The 26,622-nt window shown below is 42.2% G+C and overlaps 1 protein-coding gene across 2 annotated transcripts in view; it reads left to right on the forward strand.

Annotated features, from left to right (window-relative positions):
• Positions 1-13,975, forward strand: part of kcnip3 (potassium voltage-gated channel interacting protein 3) — a 54,417-nt gene extending 40,442 nt beyond the window's left edge. For both annotated transcript variants that reach the window (XM_002932532.5, XM_002932533.5), the window contains 7 exons: positions 223-347; positions 7,105-7,174; positions 8,983-9,053; positions 9,989-10,096; positions 10,838-10,942; positions 11,024-11,086; positions 12,714-13,975. In XM_002932532.5, the coding sequence (XP_002932578.2) occupies positions 223-347; positions 7,105-7,174; positions 8,983-9,053; positions 9,989-10,096; positions 10,838-10,942; positions 11,024-11,086; positions 12,714-12,761 (590 nt within the window). In that variant the 3' untranslated portion in view covers positions 12,762-13,975. The remainder of the gene's footprint in view (positions 1-222; positions 348-7,104; positions 7,175-8,982; positions 9,054-9,988; positions 10,097-10,837; positions 10,943-11,023; positions 11,087-12,713) is intronic.
• The last annotated feature ends 12,647 nt before the right edge of the window (positions 13,976-26,622 follow it).

Here is a 26,622-nt window from a genome sequence, read left to right on the forward strand (position 1 = left end):
AAGTGGAGGGAAGTTATTGACCCAAAGCTGTCTTTATATAGCTCAGGCTATATGAAGCAGTTAGAGGACTTGTGAGAAACAGGAGTCATGTAAAGTCATGGGGGTGGTTAGGCCAGTAAAAATGGAAAGTTCTGCTGAGACCTTCCAAACAAGACTGGAGACTTAGCTCCTCCTCAGTGTTTCAGGTGATTTGGAGTGTGACTCTCTTTTCCTTCCATGCAGATAGCAGTGACAGCGATATAGAACTATCCACAGTACGACACCAGCCGGAGGGGCTGGACCAACTGCAGGCTGTCACCAAGTTCACTAAGAAAGAACTGCAGTCCCTGTATAGAGGCTTCAAAAATGTGAGTGCCATTTCTCTGTTTCATCTCAATGTTTTTGAACAAATACTATCCCATTATAATGCTTGGCACTGCCACCTTGTAGTAGTTATCCCATCTTGCTTTTTGCTATGAAAGATACCACCTACTCTGTAGATTGCCATTCTAGTCTAGTTTCAATATGCATCCTCCATTCTTGCCCTCTGGAATTTATTGTCTGTGACATTGTCCTTATCAGCTTTCTTCATCTGGTATGTGCCAGGGTACATTTATGGCCCAGAGCCTGCCTAAATCCTCCATACAAAAACAGTATGACATCAGATGGATAGCACTGCTTTATAATACCCCTCTTCCACCCTTTAGATTACATATGATTGCCACTCATCCCTCTTGTGTCTGAACATTAAGCAACTTAATATTGACTGTAAGGGGCTGATTTACTAATCCACGAATCCGAATGAGAAAAATTCGGATTGGAAAACGAACATTTTGCGACTTTTTCGTATTTTTTGCGATTTTTTTCGTCGCCGTTACGATTTTCCCGTAAATTGTCGCGACTTTTTCGTAACCGGTACGACATGCGCGAATTGTCGCGACTTTTTCATAGCCATAACAAATTTCGTGAATTGTCGCGACTTTTTCATTGCCATTATGCCTTTGAAGAATTGTCGCGACTTTTTCATTTCCATTATAACTTTCGTGAATTGTCGCGACTTTTTCATAGCCATTACGACTTTCGCGAATTGTCGCAACTTTCGTATTGAGCACTCGAAAAAGTTGCTTTTCGGACATTCGTGGATTAGTAAATGTGCCCCTAAGTGTATTTAAATTGTCCTTATATTACTGTTATTGTATCCCCCCTGCCCTGTTATTGTACTGTTTTACTGTACAGCACTGTGTACACATTTAGCACTATATACATAAAAATGTACTTACAATAACACATTTTAATTAAGAGATCTGGGAAGGTAAAACAACAGAATACCAAAAAAATAATGAAAAGAAATGGTACTACTTTGGAAAGTCCCTGTAGCCCTAGTTTACACAGGTTCAAGCCACCTGAGCTTTTATCAGCTTTACAAATGGGTGTATATTACGTAGTGTGAGGGTGCTGTTGCTGAACATATGTTGGGGGGATGAGGGGTGCCCACTAGGTTATTTGTCATTTTCCCACCAGTAGCTTAAGGCTAATGTCCAACAAAGTGAGTTAGTCGCCTGTGATAGATCTCTGCTACCCGAAACTGCTCCGAAATGCCTTTGCGCAATAGGAGTCGCCAGTAGAATGGCCTGCTCATCGCTTTGGCTTTCCAAAGTTGCGCAAAGTTTCCTGCAGGAGGAAAGTCATGTTGGACCAGGGTGTCTGGGGCCAACCAGGGCTGTCACCTTAGCGGCCAACCACCCCAGTCACGAACCTTCCTCCCAAAGGTGGCCCTGCAGTGCTGCACTTACTTGGATTAGTTGAGCCCTAAGTCCCACTAGAGCCCACAAAGATTGGATGGGTTAAGTTTCAACTCCAGCCAATCCAATGCCCATGCAGCTTTACTTGCACATGCAGGCCCCCCACACTTCTGAAGTCTGCAGCTCAGTGACAGCAGGGGGGCCCAACACACTACTGTTTAGTGTATAATTGCAGTCAATGTTCCCTGTGCGTACACACAAACATTTTGTGGCAAGTGCACACAAAAAATTTTGTGTAAAAACACAAAATTTTGAATTTATTCTGATCTGAGCACACACTTTTAAAAACAGCGCAGACAAGCTTAAAATGTGCACACTAAAAAATTTCTTTGCACACATTGCCAAGAAGGAATTAGAGGGAACTTTGCTCACATTTATATTATTTCTGCATATACAACATGAAACTTCATTTGAACATTCAACATTGAACCTCATTTTGCCAATATGCTGCCCAGGACCAAGGACTGACCCCTGCGATACTTCATTAACATCACTGGTCCAATTAGAAAATCTTCCACATTTACCACTAGTCTTTGTATCCTTCAGCCAGTTCTCTATCCAAGGAGAAATATTATGTTCCAGGCCAATATTCAAAAATTCCCCTCCATGGCCCCTCTCCTATCTTTAAACATAGCGGCCTAGTCGGGGCAGTGAGGTGTGGCGCAAGAGGGCCAGGAGGGGGGACGGGGGAGGAGCAACTGGTCAGAGAATTTTTCTACAGGGGGGTCCGGAGCGACCAAGTTATACCGCAGAGCCACTTTCTCACTTAATGTTGCCTAGCATTTGAATTTCCTTCCTGAACGCTTCACTACATTACTTACTCTTAGGTCATAATTAAATCTCTCTCTTCATTTGTTGCTGACAGTAAATGATCATTTTGTCTATAATGGGATTTCTCCTCCATGCATGCATTATTTAACATTTTGCTTAGTTAAAGTTGAGTTAATCCTCCTGGATTATCAATGTTTGTGCAAACCTCCAAGTCATCTGCATAGAATCATGCCTTACCTTGGACACCATTTGTAAATCACTTATGAACAAATCAATGGAACAACCTGTATTCTGTCTTTAACCAAAGTGCTATCCCTTCAGCAGTCTTCCAGTTCAACCCTAAACCTTAAAGTCTGTAAATCAACTTGGGGGACAATCATTTGGCAGGACTGAAGCCTAAATATGCAATATCAACTGCCTCACATTGCTGTTCCACCCTAATTATCAAAGTAATTGATTATAATTCTTACAAAACACAATTATATAATTTTCCCTGCTAGTAAAACATACAGATCTTATAACTAATGTGATCCTACCAGCTGCCCCTCTAGGGTTGTTCTACTACGTTAGCATTTCTCCACTCATTAATAATCTTTCTTTCCATTACTAATCAGTTAAAATTGGTGGTGCATGGTTTGTTTTTTTTGTATTTTTAATACCCATGGATATATGTCATCTGGGCCCATAGACCTATTTGCTTTTAATCTAGTTATAGTATCACTCCCTCAGTTCTGCATGTCTTTTTGCCCACAGCCATACAGTGTTTCTTCCTACAGCTCTATAGTATAACCCTTTAGGTCAGTGCTGTCCAACTTCTGTGGTACTGGCGGCCCTCCACATGGTGGCGGGCCAATAATGGCAGCCAGTTTTGACCACTCCTTTTTTTTAAACCACACCCCCTTCAAACCACACCCATGTATTAACGAGAGCTTTTAAGACCATACCCACAATAATGGTGGTAACGCAGCAAAAACCCAATTAGTTGGTGCTCACTGCAGGGATATCACTCTTCATTCATGTGAAAAAAGTTTAATCAATAATGTCTTTGTATGGCCAATTGTATTTCCTGTTCTCCGTCTATTCATTCTTCTGTTTTTTATTTTTATTACTTAGGTACCTTAATTATGTTTTCTGAAACCTTTTTTTAATGTCTGTGCTCATTTACTATCTGTGTTATTCTTTCTGTGATGTCTACAGGTACATTCTAATCCTAGTGACACATCATATTTGTGATATGCTAAGACCAATGCTGCATTGTGTGTTGCATGTATTATCCAAGCTAAACATAAGCATGGTAATCTAAAGCTGCTGATTGGCCCCTTAAGGCTAATGCCACATGGGGCTGATTGGCCAGGTTGGAAGCATATTAGTCCAAGTATGGACTTTCCTAACAGCCTGCCTCACCCCTATCAATATGAAAATCAACCAGATATCTTTTTGGCAAGATAGAAAACCTCATTGGAAGAGGAGCCAAAGGATTGGATTGGTGGGTGCCCAAATTTAGGAAAAGATCCACTTGACCGGTGGCTTTGCCAGACAAGCAGATCTTGCCATGCATGTCCAGTTTTATTACCTTTAGGTAGAGACAATGGGGCCGATTCACTAAAGTGCGATAAAACGTGTGCTATTTATAGCATGCGTTAAAAATTTTAATTGTCGCAACATTACGCACGCGACAATCGGTAGCATAAAACTAGCGACATTTTGCCCTGGGAGAGCACAGAAGTGCTAGAGAGGTGCTGTATAAATGTTTATTGCAATTATTCTGGCAACAAAACATTGGATTGGCAGTTATCACACTCGCCAGAAAATACGCTACGTACTAATTAGCGCAAGTTTTACTATTCAGCAAAATGGGCTAAAGGCAAAATTGTTGGCAGAATATTTGCAAAAATTTAACCCATATAGCATATTGATGCTGTTACTGATAAATGTAAGAGTGTAGGGGAAACTACATGAAAGTATAGAATACCATATCAATGAAGGAAAAATAATTAGACATTACTCAGTTCAAAAGTAGAAAAATAAAAACTTTTATTTTAACAATTAAAGGGAAAAAACTGGGAAAGATAAAACTTAGGGCTTGCTGCCCTTGAGTTCTCGTATGTCCCTCCTCATCTCGTCCATTTCCCCCCGGAGCTGGGCCAGCTCGGCCTTGATGTTGGCCAGGTCCTCCTGCATTGACCGGCGTGATGGTCCCTCGTCTGCAGGAGAACCTGGTGCCCAGCGCTTGGCCTGGGGGGAGTCCGGGGCCTGGGGGGAGAACTCAAGGGCCTGGGGGGAAACTGGGGGAGGAATGAAGGGGGGGAGTGTCCGGCGCCTCGGGGGACCCTGGGGCCTCGGGGGCCGCTGGTGCTGGGGCCTCGGGGGCCTCTGGTGCTGGGGCCTCGGGGGCCTCTGGTGCTGGGGCCTCGGGGGCCGCTGGTGCTGGGGCCTCGGGGGCCTCTGGTGCTGGGGCCTCTGGTGCTGGGGCCTCGGGGGCCGCTGGTGCTGGGGCCTCGGGGGCCTCTGGTGCTGGGGCCTCTGGTGCTGGGGCCTCGGGGGGCGCTGGTGCTGGGGCCTCAGGGGCCGCTGGAGCCTGGTGGGCCTCGGGGGCCACAGGAGCCTGGTAGGCCTGGGGTTGTGCCTGGGGATGAGGCGCCAGCTGAAGTTCTGTGAGATAGTATTGCAAAATGTTATTTTGTGTAATATATTATACATATATATATATACATTCATACACCATCATAAATAACAGGGCCCCTCACAACAACATTTTTTGGGCCCCCCTCCTCCCATGCCCCCAATGGCCCCTCCCCCTGTGAACCCTCACATCAATACAAAGGACACACAGACATTGTTAGCCAGGGCCCCCTAAAACATTCGTGGCCCTTCCCCAAATGACTCACACTATGGGCCACTCCCTGCTGCTTCCCCCCCGCTTTAAACTCATTTATGCATATGTATTTGAAAATAGATGTGTATATATATATATATATACAATACGAAGTGCTGGGAAGCTGCACACCATAAGGAACAATAATACCTGGGTGCCTGTGGCAAAACAAAATCTAGACAGGCATGGGGTGACGGCACACACAGGATTTTCACAAGGAGTCACGAAGATGTGAAATAATATTCAGAGGTTTATTGTGACCAACGTTTCAGTTCCTCACTGGCATTATGGCTGAACGTGATGGACGTATGTCTTTTTTCAACCCAACTTACTATGTTACTATGTTACTTTCGTCATCCCTGACATTTCTTACATTTGTACCTTTAGTTCAAATTACTTGCTAAATCTTTTACTGAACGTATTCTGTAACAGCATAATAAAGTACAATAATTACCTTCTGCAATTTCAGCCACCAGATCTGAATTCCTATGCTTCAGGTCAGACCATAGGCGCTGGAGCAGGTGGAGGTCCACATCAAGGGCAAACCCGGCGAGCAAACCTTCTCTTAGCTCGCGCAGGATCGCCCTCTTCCTCTCGTGGACCCCTAAGGGCCCCAGCGGCAGGTTGTCATATCCTGAGCGCAGGAGAATATTGCGCCTCTCCCCTGGTAGCAGATCAGAAACCCCAGGCATGATGCTCCTCTCAGTGTAACTGCAGGCTCAATGACACAAAATGGCCGCAAGTCGCACATGTCACGAGATTACAAAATCGCTACAAAATGTCCGCAAGTCGCGAGATTACAAAGTCGCGACAAAGAAATTGCCAAAATATACCTAGTAATGTATTTTGTGCGACTAAATATTTACCGCTATAGTACTGTATATTATGGCGACTAAATATGTACCGCTATAGTACTGTATATTATGGCGACTAAATATTTACCGCTATAGTAGCGAAATTCCATACATGCCAAGACTTTAGTAAAATTTGGTAAAAAGACACATACTTGAATAAATAACACTGCTAAGTCCATATTTTATTGCCAAAAACTCATTTACTGTACTTTTCTATGTGCGATATTTAGCGCGCCTAAGTGTTTGTGAATCATGCGATCGTATTCTTTTCAGCGCAAAAATTAATGTATGCGTTAAAACTAGCGCATGCGGTCGCGCGAAAATTAACGCATGCGATATGGCGACTTAACGCACGCGATAATACTATGGTGAATCGCACGCTAATTTTCGCGTCTATTTTAACGCAAAAAAAGTGCAATAAATTTTATCGCACTTTAGTGAATCAGCCCCAATGAGTCAATGGCATAACATCCTACCCTATTTTGAATAGCAATCTTATACCCACATTAAACAGCCATGTGTGGGTCAAGGACGTTTTTTTATTAGCAGCCACTATGTTTTTACTGATAGGTAACACTGTGACCTAAAAACATAGGCTTGGCTCATATAACTATATAACGAGAGCCATATCAATGATTATGTGAGTTACAGGGCAGGCCACCAGCTTAACAGCAATACTATCAACTAAATCTGTATTTCTTTATGTAGTTGATTGAACTCATGTTGTTGTGAATGAAATCAGAATCCATTCTGTTTAGAAAGACGGAAATTGCATTTTTGTTGACAGCACAGAACCACTGTAACCTTCCGATTTGCTTTCTAGGAATGTCCTAGTGGTTTGGTTGATGAAGAAACGTTCAAGTTGATCTACTCACAGTTTTTCCCTCAAGGAGGTCAGTTCATTCCATGCTTTGTTCTGCCGAGTAACAGATACACTGACAGACATTAGCAAATGATATAGTGGGGAATAACACAAGGCAAACAGTCATTGCATAGAATGTTTATTAAACCTGCTTATAATAAAAACATATGCAAGTTTCCTATAGGCACCTTACCCTATCAATTATTTTGACCCGCTGGGTTGGGTAATTTACAAATCAGAATGTGGTCAGATTTTAACCTGAAAGTCTTATGACATGACTGCAAAGTGCTAGTTTTATTATTTGTCTGCAGAAATATGTCTTTAGGTGCAAAATGAGTAATGGGTCACAGGACCTATACACTTGTATTTATCATAGGGTGTTGGTTTGCCCATATAATGTTTTGGGGTTTAGGAAATTCTACCTCCAAGCGGGTTTGATAGTTAACCAAATTAACTTTTACTATGGTTCAGAGTGGTTGCTAGGTTCTGAAAAGATACAGAAAATGGTAGACTAGATTTTGTATGACGTACAGGTTATGCCTTATGTACTTAAATAGCCTATCCATTTTTTCAGAGTTCTTCCCAACATTTATAGCTACACTAAACTTACTTTGTCATGTCCTGTCTGAACCATATAATGATATAGTGATTGCCAGCACCCATTGGTACAGAGACATAAAGCATTATATGGGCTACAGTGACCCACACCACTAAATAGTACAGTGACTCCATGTATCTATGAGCACTGGTACTGCCAGCATCAAATGGTACATTGATAACTCCCCCAAACTAATAAGTTGGTGATACAGTAAAATGTCAGTCACTGAGGCCACAGGTCTCACTTCTGCTCCTTCCCTAATCTGCCATTTGCTGCTTGCTCTAATTGCCTTGTTAAAGGTATGCAGATGGAATAGGGCTAAAGGTTAAAGTTATGTCATTCAACAACTGAACCACCACTGCTGCCTGTGACAACCCAGGACACTATTTGCACTATTTGCCTAACCTAAAGACATTTGTGTCATCATGTAGACCAGGAATGCCCAAAAGGCAGATTGTGATCTCCCAGTAGATCCTGAGTTGTCCAGAAACCCTTCCATTGTCTTTCCAGGTACTTTCCAGAATGCAGATTCTAAATAAAATGGGTTGTAAACTAAGGGGCTGATTAATCAAAATGTGAGTTTAGAGCCTGATACATACAAACTCACCCACGTTCTATTCATTCCTATGGGATTTTTAGAAGCATATTTATAAAATGGTGGGTTCTAACTTTCACCCATTGATTAATACACTTGAAAAAATCCCGTAGGGATGAATAGAACATGGGTGAGTCTTTATGTATTAGGCTCTAAACTCACATTTTGATAAATCTGCCCCCAAGTGTTGCTCATTTAAACACAGCTATATATATGTAGTATGTGTTTTCTTTCGGTGGAATGCACTGTTTTCCATGGCAGTGTAACACAAATTGGTAGACGGTGGCTAAGCCTCCCAAAATTATTTTCCGCCTGTGGTCTACGACTCTGACACCAGCATGACAGCTCTTTAGATCAGAGAGCGCTGAGTTCCACTTTGATCCTTGCCAGACAATACGCAACGTGTCACAGAGAGAGATCAAAGGGAGCCGACACACAGAGGATTAAATCTTCTATAGGCTGAGTTGTTAGGTAATTAAGATTAGGTTGAACATTGATTGTCTCTTGTCCTAATTAAAGAAATACTGTATACTGTACACATGTTGTTCTGGATTTTACCATCTGTAGTTAAGGGGAGGAGACTGATTATTATATTGATGAAACTAGCACTCACAAATTCTTGAAATATATCGCTTTACACTTTCAGATGCCACAATGTACGCGCACTTTCTCTTTAACGCCTTTGACATGGACAGGAGTGGCGCCATTAGATTTGAGGTAATGTGTAGTGTATTTTATACATTGTAGAGTATTTTTTGTGTAGTGTAATTGGTGACCCCAGAAAGCTAACTTTGTCTTTGGCTCAAAGTTTACAGAGGTCGAGCGGTGGATTGGCTAAAATATCAAATGCTGGTCAGCTAGGTTGCAACCTTTCACTTTTAAATTAATTTTTAGTATGATGTAGACATTAATATTTTGAAACAATTTGCAATTGGTCTTCGTTTTTTATTTTTTATGGGTTTTCAGTTATATGGCCTTTTGTTCAGCAGCGCTTCTGTTTGGTTATTTACACCAACAAGGCAGCAACAAGGCAGTGGTTTGAATGAGGGACTGGAATATGAATAGGTAAAGGCTGGCATTGAAAAATAGGTAATAAGTAATAGTAAGTATAGCCTCACAGAGCAACTGTTTTTAGTAGAGGGGCTGATTGACCCCCATTTAAAAGCTGGAAAGAGGCAGAAATAATTTAAAAAAGAAAGAAAGACAACTGCAAAGTTTCTAGGAAAAGGGCATGCTATATAATACTAGAAGGTAACTTACCCCTTTAAATTGGTCACAGCGACCCACACCTAAATGGTAGAGTGACTCCATGTATCAATGAGCACTGTTACTCCTAGAATCAAATGGCACATTGATACATTCCCCAAACAAACAAATAAGCTAGTGATACAGTAAAATGTCAATAACTGAGGCCACAGGTCTCACTTTTGCTCCTTCCCACCCTGTGATGGTGCTATCTGTGCATATATAAATATTGAGCAAAGACTTTAAATATAAAGTCAGACTTGCCAGTGCAATACTTACAATTCATAACACTTGGGTACCTGGGAAAAGGGGCTCTCTGGTAGCTCCTATGTAAGAAATCTGAATAATATGATTTGAATTTACACATTTTGAAAGGGACCCCCATCCTCTCCTTATTTTCTTCTCAGGATTTTGTTATTGGACTGTCTATCCTCCTGCGAGGGACTATCCATGAAAAGTTGAAATGGGCTTTCAACCTGTATGACATTAACAAAGACGGCTACATCACCAAGGAGGTAAGGGAAAAGCCAGGGCTCATTTAGAGAAAGGCTGTGTTGGTAGGAGGCAGGTCCAGACTGTTAGTCAAAGTAGGTCCTGGCATTTTAAGTACACAGAGGCCCAAACAGCCCCCCCACCAGCCCAATAAATAGTGACTGTCTATGGCATCTTACAGCGCTTCATTCTTCCTTCTGCCAGCAAAATCCCTGGGCCAGCGCATGCGCAGTAGAGTGAAAAGGTGACTTTTTTATTAAAGTTCGGCTTTTCACTCTACTGTGCAAGCACAAGAACAAGGAACAGGAGACGCTCGATGCAGGTACTCCGGGCTGGTGCTGTTTTCTTCTAACAGGGGCACCAGCCTGGGGTGCAAGGCAAGCAATTAAAGTCACTTAGGGGTGCCTAACATTGTGGCACCCCAAGTGACTTAGCCTTTTCTTCCCCTTTAAAGGGTTTATATAAATATGTATCTAGTAGTATATATGAGAAATGTCTTTGTTTAACTGCTCTCCTCTTAAGATATATATAGAATTTATTGGCCAAACATTCACGAGCTGTAACTACAGTTACTAAAGAAAGATCATCCATGAGTCACAATAATAATAGCCGAATCAGCTACTTCTATAAATAGAGAGTATTGACTGAGTTTAGGCTCTTGGTTCAGAGAAGTCATATATTTAGATTTTAGTCAATGTTGGTTCTCACAATACGGAGTAGGACATAGCCCTATTCTGATCGGCCTGTCTCTGAATGTGTTCCAGGAGATGCTGGCCATAATGAAGTCCATCTATGACATGATGGGCCGCTATACCTACCCCTTGCTCAGAGACGATGCCCCTATAGAGCATGTGGAGAGATTTTTTCAGGTGAGTAGTGATTAAGACCTTGTACATATCAGCCACCTGATTTGCCCATCTGTCTTCTCACTGCAAAATGCTCTCTTTTAGAAGATGGATCGGAATCGTGACGGGGTTGTGACCATAGATGAATTTTTGGAAACATGTCAAAAGGTAGATAAAGCCAATCAGCATTTCCTTGCCTTCTGCTTAATTATTTGGTTTCTATGATGACTTGCTGCACCTCTTTTTCATCTATATGTAGGCTTATTAACAAACGCAAGTGCCCATTGCCACTACGCATGCTCTTTTACTGCTTAAAGGGGTAGTTCACCTTCAAGTTAACTTTTAGTATGTTATAGAGTCAGGGTTGGACTGGGCAGCTGGGATACCAGGAAAAAACCCGGTGGGCCCTAGCGGGCCAGACTCGATCCCTGTTACTGCTTCCCTGCCCAATGGTGTCCTGCCCATGAGGGGAGGGTGGGGGTCGGGTGGCGGGGGCCCCTGGGGGGGTTATGTGCTTAATTCTACATGAGTGCCCATCTGCTTCATTACAGCTCCTGGCTGCCCATATAGCACAAAAGAGGAATGACCAAAAGTCCTCATCTATATTATTAGCTGTTTTTACTTTCAGCACTAAAAGATTAAAAAAATTTAAAGGGAAAGGTACAATGTAATTTTTGCAATGTAAAAACAAAAAAATTTAAATTATAAGTTACAAAAATGTTATACTTGATTTGGGTACTAAATAGAAAATTGCCATTTTAAGAATTAAAGGCCGACCCCTGGGATCATAGGATTCACAGTGCACACAAACAAGCCAAGGCACACATACATGCTAGGCCCCATCAGCCAATGAATGGACAGAGTTCTGCCTTTAGCTCCCACACTACTTCCTGTTCCAGTTAGAGCTGCATTATTTCTGGTCAGCTGATCTCTGAGGGAGCACACAGCCCATCACTAAATGGCGGCTCAAGGGAAAGGATGTAAAAGGGCAATATTTACTGATATATATATTCCAGTTTGGCGAGATTCTTTAATAGGTCACTTAACATAATATAAACTATCTCTTGGTTAAGTATTCATTCTGGGGGTATAGTTTTCCTTTAATAACTTAATTTCCTGAGCACAGTAACTTCACAAGACTTTCCATTTCTCACTAACTAGCTAAAATGAACAGTAGGTGGCACTGTTATTCCAAATTCATTATAGAAAAAGAGTAAACATGCTAATATCTGCAAAACTAGAAATACATACTGAATGTAAATAGCAGGTATATTTAGAAGAGCACTCTGGGCAATGTTACATTCATATGTTTCCATTTAATTTAACTAATTTTGAACTTGGTTCTGGCAAATGCTATTTAAAGAGTAGTGTACCTTATGTTAACGTTTAGTATGTTATAGAATGCCCTTTTCTAGCAACTTTCCTATTGGTCTTCATTTATTTGCTATGGTTTTTTAAATTGTTGCCTTTTTCTTCTGCCTCTTTCCAGCTTTCAAATAGGGGTCACTGACAATGTTATTGTTACTTTATATTACTTGTCTTTCTATTTAGGCCCTTCTATTCATTATCCAGTCTCTTATTAAAACCACTGCCTGGTTGCTAGGGTAAACAAAACCCTAGCAACCAGATAGCAAACTGGAGAGCTGCCAAACAAAAAGCTAAATAACTTAAATACCACAAAAATAAAAAAAAAATGAAGACCAGTTATAAATGATCTCAGAATACATCATAATTAAATAACGTTTATTTAAAGGTGAACTTCCCCTTTAAGTACCTGTGCTTCTTTTAACTGTAGGATGAAAACATCATGAGGTCCATGCAGCTTTTTGAGAATGTCATTTAGAAGAGGACGTGACTTTTTGTCCATGCCAGCACAAGACGGGACCCATTGAAACCCGTGTCCCCACGTGGATCACAGCCACCACAGTTTCCTTCTGTCACAGTTGTTCTGTCGCAGTTGATGAATGGTGTCATTGTTCTCCCAGGGAACAGAGGATCATACTTACTGCCTGCCTGTTTGCACTGATCCCTACTCTTCACAACAACAAACTCACCTTTATAAAGACTGTTTTTTTAAAAATATATATATATTAACTAAAAGAAAAAGCACATTTATCTTTGCAAGAGCCAGGATTCTCAATCAGGGATTTTTACATGAAGCTGCTCTTGCCTGAGCTCCTTTACCCTAACAAAGTTGGGAGGGAACACTGACCCACCCCAGTAGCTGCATCAAAGGGTAAGGTGTAGAGAGTTTATGCTCCATTTTTCCTGAAAACCTGCCAAATTTCCCCCAAGAGTTGTACATAAACAATAAAATGCACCTTTAGGAGAATGGTCATGAAATGGCAAAGACCTGATTTTAATTTCTCAGCTTTGATGTAGTTTGTTTTTAGGCAATTATTACTGTACTATTAACAAGGTGGCCATACTTGAATTTACTGTCCTATGTTCTCCATAAAAATATCTTAGCAAGTCAAGGATCTCCAGTTCAGAGAGCTACAGTTTCTCATTTATCATTGGTCCTGAAACAAAGATGGTGTTCCCAGGTTGGGTGTGTGAAAACAATGGATAGGGGTTTTATGGTATATGTAAATGTTTCTGGGATTGACGTGATCACAGAGGAATCTTGCAGTGTTTTTATAAGTTAAAAAAGATTTAGAAATACACCCTTGGGTACAAACAGAGATATTTGACTCCATATCTGATGCAGAGTAGAATCAAATACAAAAGAATAAAAAGAGGGCCTGTGTCTTTAAGCACATACCCAGTTCAGTCCTGAAGGGAAGGCTACCAGAGAACCTACATCCATCATTGTTTATGGTGAAACACTTTCCATTATACTTCTTGCATTCCTTCCATTACTCTTCTTGCATTAAAAATGTACAGCTGGTACTAAAATCCATTAATTTTTTGGCCATGTTCCATAACATCAAATCAAAATCAAAAAATATGGTAAAGCAGACAGATCTGCTTCTGACTCTAGAAGTATACAATGTCTAAACAGTGGGGCATATTTATTTATTATAGTGTGTAAGCCAATCAGCAATTAGATTTGAACTGTCACCTGTCTAAAAGTTAGAAAACAAAAGCAAAGATTGGTTGCTATGGGCAACATCAACGGTGATGTTGGCTTACAAACTATAATACAGTGGTCCCCAACCAGTAGCTCATGAGCAACATGTTGCCCCCCCAGCCCCTTGGATGTTGCTTATTTTTGAATTCCTGGCTGGGAGGCAAGTTTTGGTTGCATAAAAACCAGATGGACTGCCAAACAGAACATCCTGTAGGCTTTCAGTCTATATAGGAGCCAATCACAGCCCTTATTTGGCACTCACAAGAACATGTTTTATGGTTACATTTGAATTTGGCTCACTGGTAAAAAAGATTGGGGATCCCTGCTATAATAAATATGCTGCTCCGTCTACTTTTCTTAGCTAAGTGTTTTTTTCACTGTATAGAACAGGCAGCACAGCACACCTACCACTTGTATTATAAGAAAATATTTCAGCTTGCAATCTAAGGTCACTATCACGTTCACACACACTATGTGCAATGTTATTAGAGGGCGATTAACCTGACTGTATGTTTTTGGAGCATACCGGAGTACCCAGAGGATACGCACACAGACCAGGTAGAACATACAAAGTCCTTGTAGATAGTGCCCAAGCTGCAAGGCTGGGGTCTTTAGTTCAATTGTAAGCCATTGAGCCACCATTCTCTATTCTTTGTAGTGTTGTGTCACTTTAAGGCCAAATGTAACACACATCAACAAAACAGCTTTATCAGAGGCCTAAACAAATTGAGAACATTGCAATCACAGCTAATGGCTATTTATTTCCTTCCCTTGCATAGACTTGGAAGTGAGATAAGATGAAAGCACAGACCTAGCAAGATGGAAAAGTAGATTGTGCTGACTGTTCTTACTTCTGATGGAAATGTGATGCTTGGTGCATCAATGCGATACTTTGCCTTTCAGATGTGGGATAGGCAGACACTTCCGCCCAGTGTACTAGGCACAGTTGCTGTTTGGGGAAGTTATTCTCAAGGTACCTATGTAAGCACTCCTGGGGACATTTATCAGTATAGTGTGATTATTTTTTACTAAAAGAGTATTTTATATTAGTTCCATTAATAAGCAAGACTGGCTTGTTGTTCCCCAACATCAACACCTCTATGGTGCATGTACCATTGTGACATTACTAGCACAAAGAGCTGATAAAGAGAGATAAAGTTTGATATCATATAAAGCCACAACACTATCAGATAGAATTATGGTACAGGTATGGGATCCATTATCCAGAAAACCCGATATCCAGAAAGCTCCAAATTACGGAAAGCTTGTCTCCCATAGACTCCATTTTAATCAAATAATTCAGATTTTTAAAATTGTTTTCCCTTTTCTCTGTAAAAATAAAACAGTGCTTTGTATTTGATCCAAACTAAGACATAATGAATCCTTACTGGATGTAAAATAATCCTATTGGGTTTAATTAATGTTTTATTGATTTTTTAATAGACTTATGGTATGAAGATCCAAATTTACAGAAAGACCCCTTAGCCAGAATACTCTTGTTCCCGAGCATTCTGGATAATGAGTCCTATACCTGTACATATAGAACAAACTTTACAGAATTTGACAACAGACATGCATGGGTCAGTCAATGGAAGCAAAGCTCTGTAATACAGGGGTATACCAAAGTATTCTAAGAACTAGATATGCCCATAAAAAATATGATATATAAAAAAAGCAAATATTGTAGAAAAACAAATATACATTTTAAATACAACTTGCAATATAAGTCACTCCAACAAGCCAAATAAATGAAAATCTATATATATATGTAAGAATACTCTACTCAGTACAGTAGCTTTGTCCTTTTGGGGTATACTTAATCTGGTTCCAACCAGTAGAAAAAAGCAGGGGTTATACTTATAATGTGGCTTCAGCAAGATTACTTGTGTCTAATGGATAATAGTTACCTTCATGTATTTTTGTTCAGGTACTCTTGTTCAAGCTGAAGCCACAGAGTGTAGGCCCAGAACTGACCCACAATGCAAAGACTGTTGAAATTAAAGGACCATGTTTCAGTAAATGGCCAACTTCCTGCGTGTCAACGAAATTATGGTTTTGTTGCTTTTTCCCACACATTCTTAAGGCATGGCATAAGGGATGTGCTATTTTACTTCTGTGTTATATCATGAATATTGTGACAGTCAAGCCATGTACTTGGGGGAATTTCTCGTGTATCCCACCCAACAATTACAGTATAAATGATCACTGATTGTAAACGCCCCAAGAAAAGAATCATCAGTTTCCTGCTTTCCACCTTTCCACATTCCCACATCTGCTTATTTTATTAGGCTTTGCTTTTGTTGCCCCTGCTTTTCTAGCACATTGTTAGGGACTGCGCCATGCCACTCGCTGTACAGACAGTCAGGGAAATTGGTCCATTTAGTATAACGCGGCAGACTTCATACAACAGCAACATTAACAATTACTTACTTCCTCTCTGAACAGTATAAGCAATTGCTACTTGTATGTGTTCCACACCACCCTATTTTTAATTGCTCATTTTGTTACTCCTTATATGCAATTACATGGCAGGGAATCTATGATTTAATGGCTATACCAGAAATCACTTTGTATGGAATTCTTGAACAGCGTCTCGTTGCCTGCTGTGCTTCCTTAAGTGTTTTCCCGTTGGTATGTTCCACTTATTTTTGACTGCTTATCTTTTTTTTTTTTGCTTACAAAGCCCTGTTAATCCTGCATGCTAGCAACAGTGTATGCATTCCAGGTATCCATGTAGAAGGTTCAGCCAGAATTACCATCTATTGACTGTTCCAACTACACATGGCTAAGGAAAGCATGCACTGTTTGTAGCTCCCAACCACTAATCTCAAAAAACATCAGTTTTTCTGCCATTGATCCATGTCTTTCTTTACCATTCTGATTTTTATAGTCCTATATAATCCCTTGATAACATAAATTCACTTTAAGATTTCTTCGGATTTATTTCATGTTCTTGCATATTTGTTCTGAGAGTTTCTCTACCAATATAAATGACTCTACTTTTGCCTCAGATGTTTCTAGCTCTGGTGTAGCTGCCCAATGTATAAGTCTAAATGAGCCCTGGTTTAATTTGTTCCCAACAGCAAGAAGTTTTCACCTCCTGCATCTCATACTGGAGGAATTTCCCCATTACAAGCTCCAGTGTAAGTTCCATACACCATGGCAGCTGGGAATTTGCACTACACCCCTTGAGGGGTATGTATAGGAATGGATGCATGTTGTAAGGAGACACATTTCTCCTATATGCACACACCTCACCGCTACAGATGTGTCTGGGTGTCAGCACTTGATGGTCAGTCACTGTATATTTTATTAATAAAGAACAAAAAATGCACTGAACTGAAAGTGTGTTGTGTATGTTTTTATGTTTCAAAGAATATGGAGACGCCTCACTTCTATGCAAAGCAGAAGGAATCCTAGGAAGAAATCTTGGTTCTGCTCCTACATTTTCCATTTTTTATGAGAGAGTGCAAAGATCATTGGGATTTAAAGTATAGCCAGGGCAGTTTTTTATCCGAAATGCAGGCCGGTTTTGGCCTATTGGGGCACGTCAGTGGAGAGCGGGGCTTTCTGATTAGATTTGTGATAAACAGCTTGGATAGCAGTGGGTTAATTTATTATACTGGTTACTACAGGTAAAGCAGTCAGACAAGTACAGTGTCACGGTCGGCACCCAATGCCAGAACAAACGCTAAGCACCCTGGTCTCGGCTCGTGCTTCGCCAGTAATGTGACCGCCTTTGGCTTCGGGAGGAGCCCTCAGCTACTCAGATGCCACCTGGACTTAAACGAGAGGTGCAGGGCAGGAGTTCTGGCCAGCAATGGGGCACGACAGTATAAAAAGTCTTAAGGCCAACGGTCACGGTACAGACTGGAGTTAGCGGATACGAAGTCAGACAGACCGGGTCGAGGCAGGCAGATAGCGAGGAACGTCAGGCAGGCAAGGGTCACACCGGGAAATCAGACAGAAGGATTAAGCAGAATCAGTAGTCAAAAACTGGCACGGGTCAGGATACAGGTATTCAGAATAGTCAAAGCCAGGCAGGGTCAAAGCAGGAATCAGGAATCAGGCAGAAGCTTAAAGCACAGAAAGGCACCAGGAATAAACCTATCACGGGCAAAGAAGCATTCCAGAAAACCCCTATAAATACCCCTTTAATTTTTCAAATTTGGCGCCATTGCGCGCTGACGTCACGCGCCAGCGTGCCTGCGCCTTTAAATAGCCGGCGTGCGCGGCGCGCGCGCATTAGGAAGGAGCCGGCTAGAGGAGCGGCGCGGCAGGCGTCCCTGCCGATGGTGCGGCGGGCGTCCCCGCCGCACCAAAGGTAATTTTATTACATTACCCCCCTTTCTAGGGGGGGCCACCGGACCCCCAGGTTTCCCAGGAAACTTTAAATGGAACCGCCTTCTGAGGCGGTCAGCCTTAATGTCCTCAACTGAGACCCAGGAGTTCTCCTCAGGGCCAAAGCCCCTCCACCTGGTTAAATACTTCAGCTTACCCCGCACAATGCGGGAGTCGAGGAACTCCTGGATCTCATATTCCGGCTGCCCCTCTACCAGTACCGGGGGAGGAAAAGACAAATGTCGAACACCAGCAGCAGGCTTTAACAGGGAAACATGAAAAGAGTTGGAAATCTTGAAATTAGCAGGTAACCTTAAACGAACTGAAGAAGGATTAATTATGGAAATGATGGGATACGGACCAATGAACCTGGGACCAAGTTTGGGAGAGGGAATTTTCAGCTTGATATTTTTGGTAGACAACCACACTAAGTCCCCCACCTTGTACTGAGGTGCCTCCCTACGGGATCTATCAGCAGCCTTTTTCTGAGCAGAGGAAGCCGCTGATAGAGAATCGTGAACTCGGGACCAAATGTCAGAAAACAGTCTCACAGAAGAATTAGCAGAGGGTACCGAAGAAGCAGAACCTGAAAAGGAAAAGGCTTTGGGATGCAATCCATAAACTATGAAAAAAGGAGATTCCCCAGAGGAAGAATGAGTAGAATTATTGTATGCGAACTCTGCCCAAGGCAAGAGTTCGGACCACGTGGACTGGTTATCTGAGACATAACACCTCAGATATTGCTCAAGGGATTGGTTCACCCTCTCGGTTTGACCATTAGTCTGGGGATGGTAAGCAGAAGAAAAGGACAATTCAGTACCAACTAAGGAACAGAAAGCACGCCAGAATTTAGAAACAAATTGAACCCCCCTATCAGAAACAATATTTACTGGAAAGCCATGTAACTTAAAAATGTGAGAAATGAACAGATCAGCCAAGGTTTTAGCGGAAGGGAGGTGTGGGAGGGAAATGAAATGGCCCATCTTACTAAACCTGTCTACTACCACCCAAATCACAGTTTTCCCTTGAGACGGGGGCAAATCAACAATAAAATCCATGGAAATGTGGGTCCATGGTTCTACAGGAATGGGTAATGGATTTAGCAGACCCTGGGATAAATTATGAGAGGATTTAGACCTTTGACAAATCGGACAAGAATTAACAAAGTTTTTAGCATCTAATTTAAGTGAAGGCCACCAAACATGACGAGACAGCAAAGCAATGGTCTTAGCAATACCTGGATGACCTGCCATTTTGGAATCGTGTACCTCCCTCAATACTTGCTCCCTAAACTCTACAGGTACAAACCATCTATTCGAAGGAGTATCAACAGGAGCTGAAGTTTGTAAAGGGGTCAGTAAGGAAGAGAGGTCGGACTCTAAAGTTGCCACAATTAGGTCTTTAGGAATAATGGGAGAACACTCTCTGGAGTCCGAAGGGATAGATTCAAAACTCCTAGAAAGAGCATCCGCTTTAATATTCTTGGATCCCGGTCTAAATGTAAGGGAAAAATTAAATCTAGAAAAGAATAGAGCCCATCTGGCCTGCCTAGGATTAAGGCGTTTAGCAGACTCTATGTTTAGCAAATTTTTATGGTCTGTAAAGACCATCACGGGATACTTTGCACCTTCAAGAAGGTGCCGCCATTCCTCAAAGGCCCATTTGACGGCTAACAACTCCCTGTTCCCAATGTCGTAATTCACCTCTGCAGGTGAAAATTTCTTGGAAAAGAAGGCACAGGGGTGCATTTTGTTGGTCGTCGGGTGCCTTTGAGAAAGGACTGCCCCTGCTCCCACCTCCGAGGCGTCTACTTCAACAATGAAAGGTAAGGAAGTATCAGGATGGCGAAGGATAGGGGCAGATACGAATTCCTTCTTAAGAAATTCAAATGCATGAACTGCCTTGGAGGACCATAAACTCGGATCTGCACCTTTCTTGGTTAAGTCAGTGAGGGGAGCCAAAATTAAAGAGAAGTTCTTGATAAATTGACGATAATAATTCGCAAATCCCAGAAACCTCTGAAGTGCACGCAAGGACAAAGGCTGAGCCCATTCAAGAATGGCCTTAACCTTCACAGAATCCATTGCCAACCCCTCATCGGATATGACAAAACCTAGGAATTGAACAGAAGGAACCTCAAAAATACATTTTTCAAGTTTTGCATAGAGATTATTCCCTCTTAGCCTCAACAATACTTCCCGGACATGATTACGATGATCAGACAGGTTAGAAGAAAAAATTAGAATGTCATCTAGGTAGACCACTACAAATAATCCTAATAGGTCCCGGAAAATATCATTTACAAACTCCTGAAAAACTGCAGGTGCGTTACAAAGGCCAAATGGCATAACAAGGTACTCATAGTGGCCATCCCTGGTATTAAAGGCAGTTTTCCATTCATCCCCCTCTCTGATACGGATGAGATTATAAGCTCCTCTGAGATCAAGTTTGGTAAAAAATTTAGCATTCCTAACCTGGTCAAATAATTCAGAGATCAGAGGAAGAGGGTAACGATTCTTTACGGTGATCTTGTTCAGACCCCTATAATCAATACAAGGGCGTAGACTACCGTCTTTTTTACCTACAAAAAAAAAAACCTGCCCCGGCAGGAGAACTAGAGGGTCTAATAAAACCTCTTTGTAAATTTTCATTAATATATTCCTTCATTGCCTGGGCCTCCGGCAAGGAAAGAGGATAAGTTCGACCACGAGGAGGGGTAGAGCCAGGGATAAGGTCAATTGGGCAGTCATACTGCCTATGTGGGGGTAATGTTTCTGCAGCTTTTTTGGAAAACACATCAGAATATTCAGAATAAGCTGCAGGTAAACCCTCTAGTGAGGTAGTTGCTACTACCGAAAGAGTACAGACCCCCCCACAATTAGAACCCCACTGAATAATCTCCCCAGATACCCAATCAATAAGGGGATTATGGGCCCGGAGCCATGGCAACCCCAAAATGAGAGGCGAAGAAGCGCCTTCAATGAGGAAAAAAGCTATCTCCTCACAATGATGATTGTTAACACACATAGATAATAACATAGACTTCTTGGAGACTATACCTGACCCTAGGGGTCTCTTATCCACTGCTAAAACTCTCAGGGGGGTACTTAGAGGTATTAGAGGAATATGATGTTTAGCTGCAAAAGCAGCATCCAGGAAATTACCCTCCGCCCCTGAATCCACGAAAGCAGTTAAAATAATAGAACCCCTAGGCCAGGTCAGTTTGACCGGAATCAAAATCCTAGAGGCAGATAGGGGAGAGGAAACACCTGCACCCAAATGGAGCTCCCCTTCTCCATTTAGGCTTGGGAGTTTCCCGGCCTCTTAGGACATTGATTTAAGAAATGACCTTTCTCCCCACAGTATAAACACAACCCTTGGGAACGCCTGCGAACCCTTTCCTCAGGAGATAAGCGGGAAACACCCAATTGCATGGGTTCCTCCTGAGGTAAAGGTACGGAGGGACCAGGACATTCAAAGTTAGACACAGCTTTAGAAGAGCTGGAAAAATTAGAACGAAAAGAGGTATTCCTCTCACCCCTTCTTTCCCTCTGTCTCCTATCTACCTGGATGGCTAAAGACATGAGGTCATCCAGGTTGGAAGATAGGGGATAGTTGACCAGACTATCCTTGATAGCATCACACAAGCCTATACGAAACTGACTGCGCAAGGCCATGTCATTCCAACCAGTTTCCACTGCCCACCGACGGAATTCAGTGCAATACACCTCCACATCCCGTTTCCCCTGACGAAGCCTACGAATCGCGGCGTCGGCAGTGGATGCACGATCCGGGTCATCGTAGAGAATCGCCATGGAGTCAAAGAAATTGTCTAGGGAGGAACGGGCTGGGTCAGCAGTGGGCAATCTGAGGGCCCAAATTTGAGGGTCACCTTGAAGGAGGGTCATTACAAACCTTACTCTTTCCTCATCAGTAGAAAAAGAATGAGGAAAGAAACTAAGGTACAGCTTACAAGCCTCTTTAAATATAAAAAATTTAGATCGGTCCCCACAGAATTTATCGGGGAAGGCGATCTTAGGTTCTTGGGGCCTAAAGGTGTTACCCCACATGGAAGTAGAACCTACCGGAGGAGAAGATACAGGACTGGACTGCTGAGGAGTCTCCAGCTTACGGGTCAGATTGTGGAAACCCTGCAGAAGATAGTTTTGTTTCTGTTCTTGTTCCTCTAGGCGTTGAAGTAAGGTGGTCAGCAACACTTCAGTGGTAGAAGGAGCAGCAGCAGCTTCGTGACCATTGTCTTCCATTTTTTTTTTTTTTTGGCCCGTGATAATGTCACGGTCGGCACCCAATGCCAGAACAAACGCTAAGCACCCTGGTCTCGGCTCGTGCTTCGCCAGTAATGTGACCGCCTTTGGCTTCGGGAGGAGCCCTCAGCTACTCAGATGCCACCTGGACTTAAACGAGAGGTGCAGGGCAGGAGTTCTGGCCAGCAATGGGGCACGACAGTATAAAAAGTCTTAAGGCCAACGGTCACGGTACAGACTGGAGTTAGCGGATACGAAGTCAGACAGACCGGGTCGAGGCAGGCAGATAGCGAGGAACGTCAGGCAGGCAAGGGTCACACCGGGAAATCAGACAGAAGGATTAAGCAGAATCAGTAGTCAAAAACTGGCACGGGTCAGGATACAGGTATTCAGAATAGTCAAAGCCAGGCAGGGTCAAAGCAGGAATCAGGAATCAGGCAGAAGCTTAAAGCACAGAAAGGCACCAGGAATAAACCTATCACGGGCAAAGAAGCATTCCAGAAAACCCCTATAAATACCCCTTTAATTTTTCAAATTTGGCGCCATTGCGCGCTGACGTCACGCGCCAGCGTGCCTGCGCCTTTAAATAGCCGGCGTGCGCGGCGCGCGCGCATTAGGAAGGAGCCGGCTAGAGGAGCGGCGCGGCAGGCGTCCCTGCCGATGGTGCGGCGGGCGTCCCCGCCGCACCAAAGGTAATTTTATTACATACAGTAAGTTCTGGTACATTTATTATAACATGGGAGCTAAGACAGGCCTGCTCTATACTTGCTCTCAGCTCAGACAGGAAGTGGGAAACAGGAACAGGATAATGAATTGTAAGACAAATGGCAAAACAATAGGAATGCCCTTAACAAAAATGTCTACACAAGCTGAGGTTACTACAAAGATAAGTAGTGGCAAACTAGTATATCCATTAGATATGAGCCTCAGCTAGTTTCCAGATACAAAATATATCCAGTTTAAAAATTGCATATAGTGAAAATCTATGGAGCTGTTTCCTTTGCCTTGCTAAGTCTTTCAAGTTAAATCACAAATGCAAAGTGCTGAGAATTTTCAAGTGATTTGAACAATGAGCTTCACAGGATTTGGGCCTCTGTGCTCAGAAATTTTCTGTTAAAGACCAAGGAAAGACAGATTTTTAGTATGGGATCGATCTTAAATATGAGAAAGGAATGTAAAAATAAAATTATTTCTGTGCTTAAAATATGTGACAGTTTGTCTGAAAAAAGGGAGATTGTGTGGTGCATTATGTAGTGAATAACATACCCCCTATTGTAAAATATAAGAATCTTATAAGTCACAGAGGAGTTCCATGACCATATACATTAGAACCCCCATTTTAAGTTTTTCAAGGAACTGGGAAAAAATTAAGCCATATCCAGGAAAATGTAAAATCAGGGAAATGTTCTAAAACAACTTATTATTCAAGTACTCAAAGGATATAAGCGTCAGTTTTACATTAAAATACAATATTAAGTGTTAATAACAAGGGTTAAGCAGTGCAGCATTCATTTTACACTGTGGGGAGAGGGGGGGGCATGGAAAGACCTCTCTGAAAGTCAGATGCACAACCTAAAGTGATAAGTGATTTGAGCATGGCTTAATGAGCAGACTAATTGCAATTAACTATTTACAGGCAGAACCATGGCATAGTATTCATCTAGTTAGTATTTTAAATGTCTAATAATAACATGTAAAATCAGGGAAAAGCACCCACTGAAATTCATAAGAATTTGGTGGGACACACAAAAATAAACAGTGTAAAATGCAGAACAACATAAAATCATGCTATGTAAAATTAAGGTTTCACTGTAAAAGCACAGGGGCAAATCCTGGGTGATTTTAAGCTAATGCCACACGAAGCGTATGGCTCATATTTTTGGCAAGCTGAGAAGCGATTGCTGAAAATATGCTCTATACGCTTAAAGGACAATGAAAGGTTAATATAAATTAAAAGTAAGTCTAAAGGCATTCTTTTTAAGTACTTACTGCATATCTAAATTCCCAGATCCCTGCTTGCTTCTCTGAGATATGGTGCTGGCAGCCTACAGCAGTGTGAAGCCTACAGTGACATCACTGAAATCTCTCTCCCCTTCCTGTAGGTGCCAGCGGCAGCCTTCCTATTCTCTGAGCATGTGTGTAACTTGATCCTGTCTCCTGTTCTGAGCTACACATGCCCACCAGCCAATCAGAAGCAGATCTGGCAGAGGGGAGGGGGGGAGGGAATGAAACACATGTGCAGTATGAAGCAAGGAGGGAAAGGAAGGGAGAATACCTTTTTAGAGATGGCTGCCTGTTCTAGAAAATGTGAGGTGAGCCAAAAGTGTAGCGTTTTTACTAAACAATAGGAGGACTATTGGGCAGTATGCTTTTTAAATTTTGACTTGCATTCTCCTTTAAAGATCCCCCTACCTGTGTCTGTGCCCGAATGAATTGAATACGCTCAGAAGCAAGCACATGATATCCGCCAAAAAACACGAGACTTTACATTACTCACGTTTTTAGGTGGATATCGGCTACACGTGCCTGCACCCGAGCGTATTCAATTCATTTAGGTGCAGGCACAGGTAGGGGGATCTTTAAGCGTATGGAGCATATTCTCGGCAAGCATTTTTCGGTTTGCCAAAAATATGCACTATATGCTTCATGTGGCATTAGCCTTATACAGGTCATGGAACTCCAAGGTGACTTCTAATAGCCTCATATTTTCCAACAGGGGGTACATCATTATAATAAACACATTTCAGTCATGACTACCTTCATTGGTTAGGAATATTTTCATCCCTGCCACAGTAGAACACAGATGCCAAAGTCCTATATCTGCCCAAAGATTAACCACAATAAGTGGCTTCACTTTAAAGGGCCAGGGACCCCCTGCAAATTTCCTTTTTTCACTCCTCCTTGCACACTGCTAGCTGTAGCAGCGTCTGTTTCTTCCAAAGTATGCTGCTGACTAAAACTGTTCAATTTAACTACTAAGTATGTACTATCATTAGGATTTTGCCAATCAAAGCACTTCTTGCAGGATCAGGTAAGATCTAAGCATTGGGTTATGACATCAGATTGCCTAAATTAGATTGCACCCATACTACAAATGGCAAAGCAATAAAAGCCTATACATATTTGGAATTGTGTGCTCAGTCGATATGTTGTGTATATCCTAACTTTTACAAAATCCCAGATTATGAATTAATTCAAGCTGCTTCCCCTACTCCAGGGTCAGAACTGGGTATAGGCAGTAAAGGCACCCGGCCAGCTCTGCCCCAATCACACCGCTGTATTGTGACAACACTGCTACACAGGTGCTACAATCAAACACAAGTGTGTATTCACTGATCAGCAATGAATGTCAGTACCTGAAGCATGATGGGGGTGTTATGTATGTGTGTGTGTATGTGTGTATGTAATCTAGTTCACACATTACTTCATGTCTGTGTAAACCGAATAAAAATGGGGGCCCACAATAAAGGGCCGCATCTCTCCTTCTGACTGCATATCTCTCTCTCTCTCCTTCTGACTGCATATCCCTCTCTCTCTCTCTTCTTCTGACTGCATATCCCTCTCTCTCACTCCTTCTGACTGCATATCCCTCTCTCTCTCACTCCTTCTCACTGCATATCCCTCTCTCTCTCACTCCTTCTGACTGCTTATCCCTCTCTCTCACTCCTTCTGACTGCATATCCCTCTCTCTCTCACTCCTTCTCACTGCATATCCCTCTCTCTCTCACTCCTTCTGACTGCTTATCCCTCTCTCTCACTCCTTCTGACTGCATATCCCTCTCTCTCACTCCTTCTGACTGCATATCTCTCTCTCTCTTCTTCTGACTGCATATCCCTCTCTCTCACTCCTTCTGGCTGCATATCCCTCTCTCTCACTCCTTCTGACTGCATATCCCTCTCTCTCTCACTCCTTCTCACTGCATATCCCTCTCTCTCACTCCTTCTGACTGCATATCCCTCTCTCTCTCACTCCTTCTGACTGCATATCGCTCTCTCTCTCACTCCTTCTGACTGCATTTCCCTCT

This window comes from Xenopus tropicalis, chromosome 3 (assembly GCF_000004195.4).
Source record: "Xenopus tropicalis strain Nigerian chromosome 3, UCB_Xtro_10.0, whole genome shotgun sequence".
In the NCBI taxonomy this organism is placed as follows: Eukaryota; Metazoa; Chordata; class Amphibia; order Anura; family Pipidae; genus Xenopus; species Xenopus tropicalis.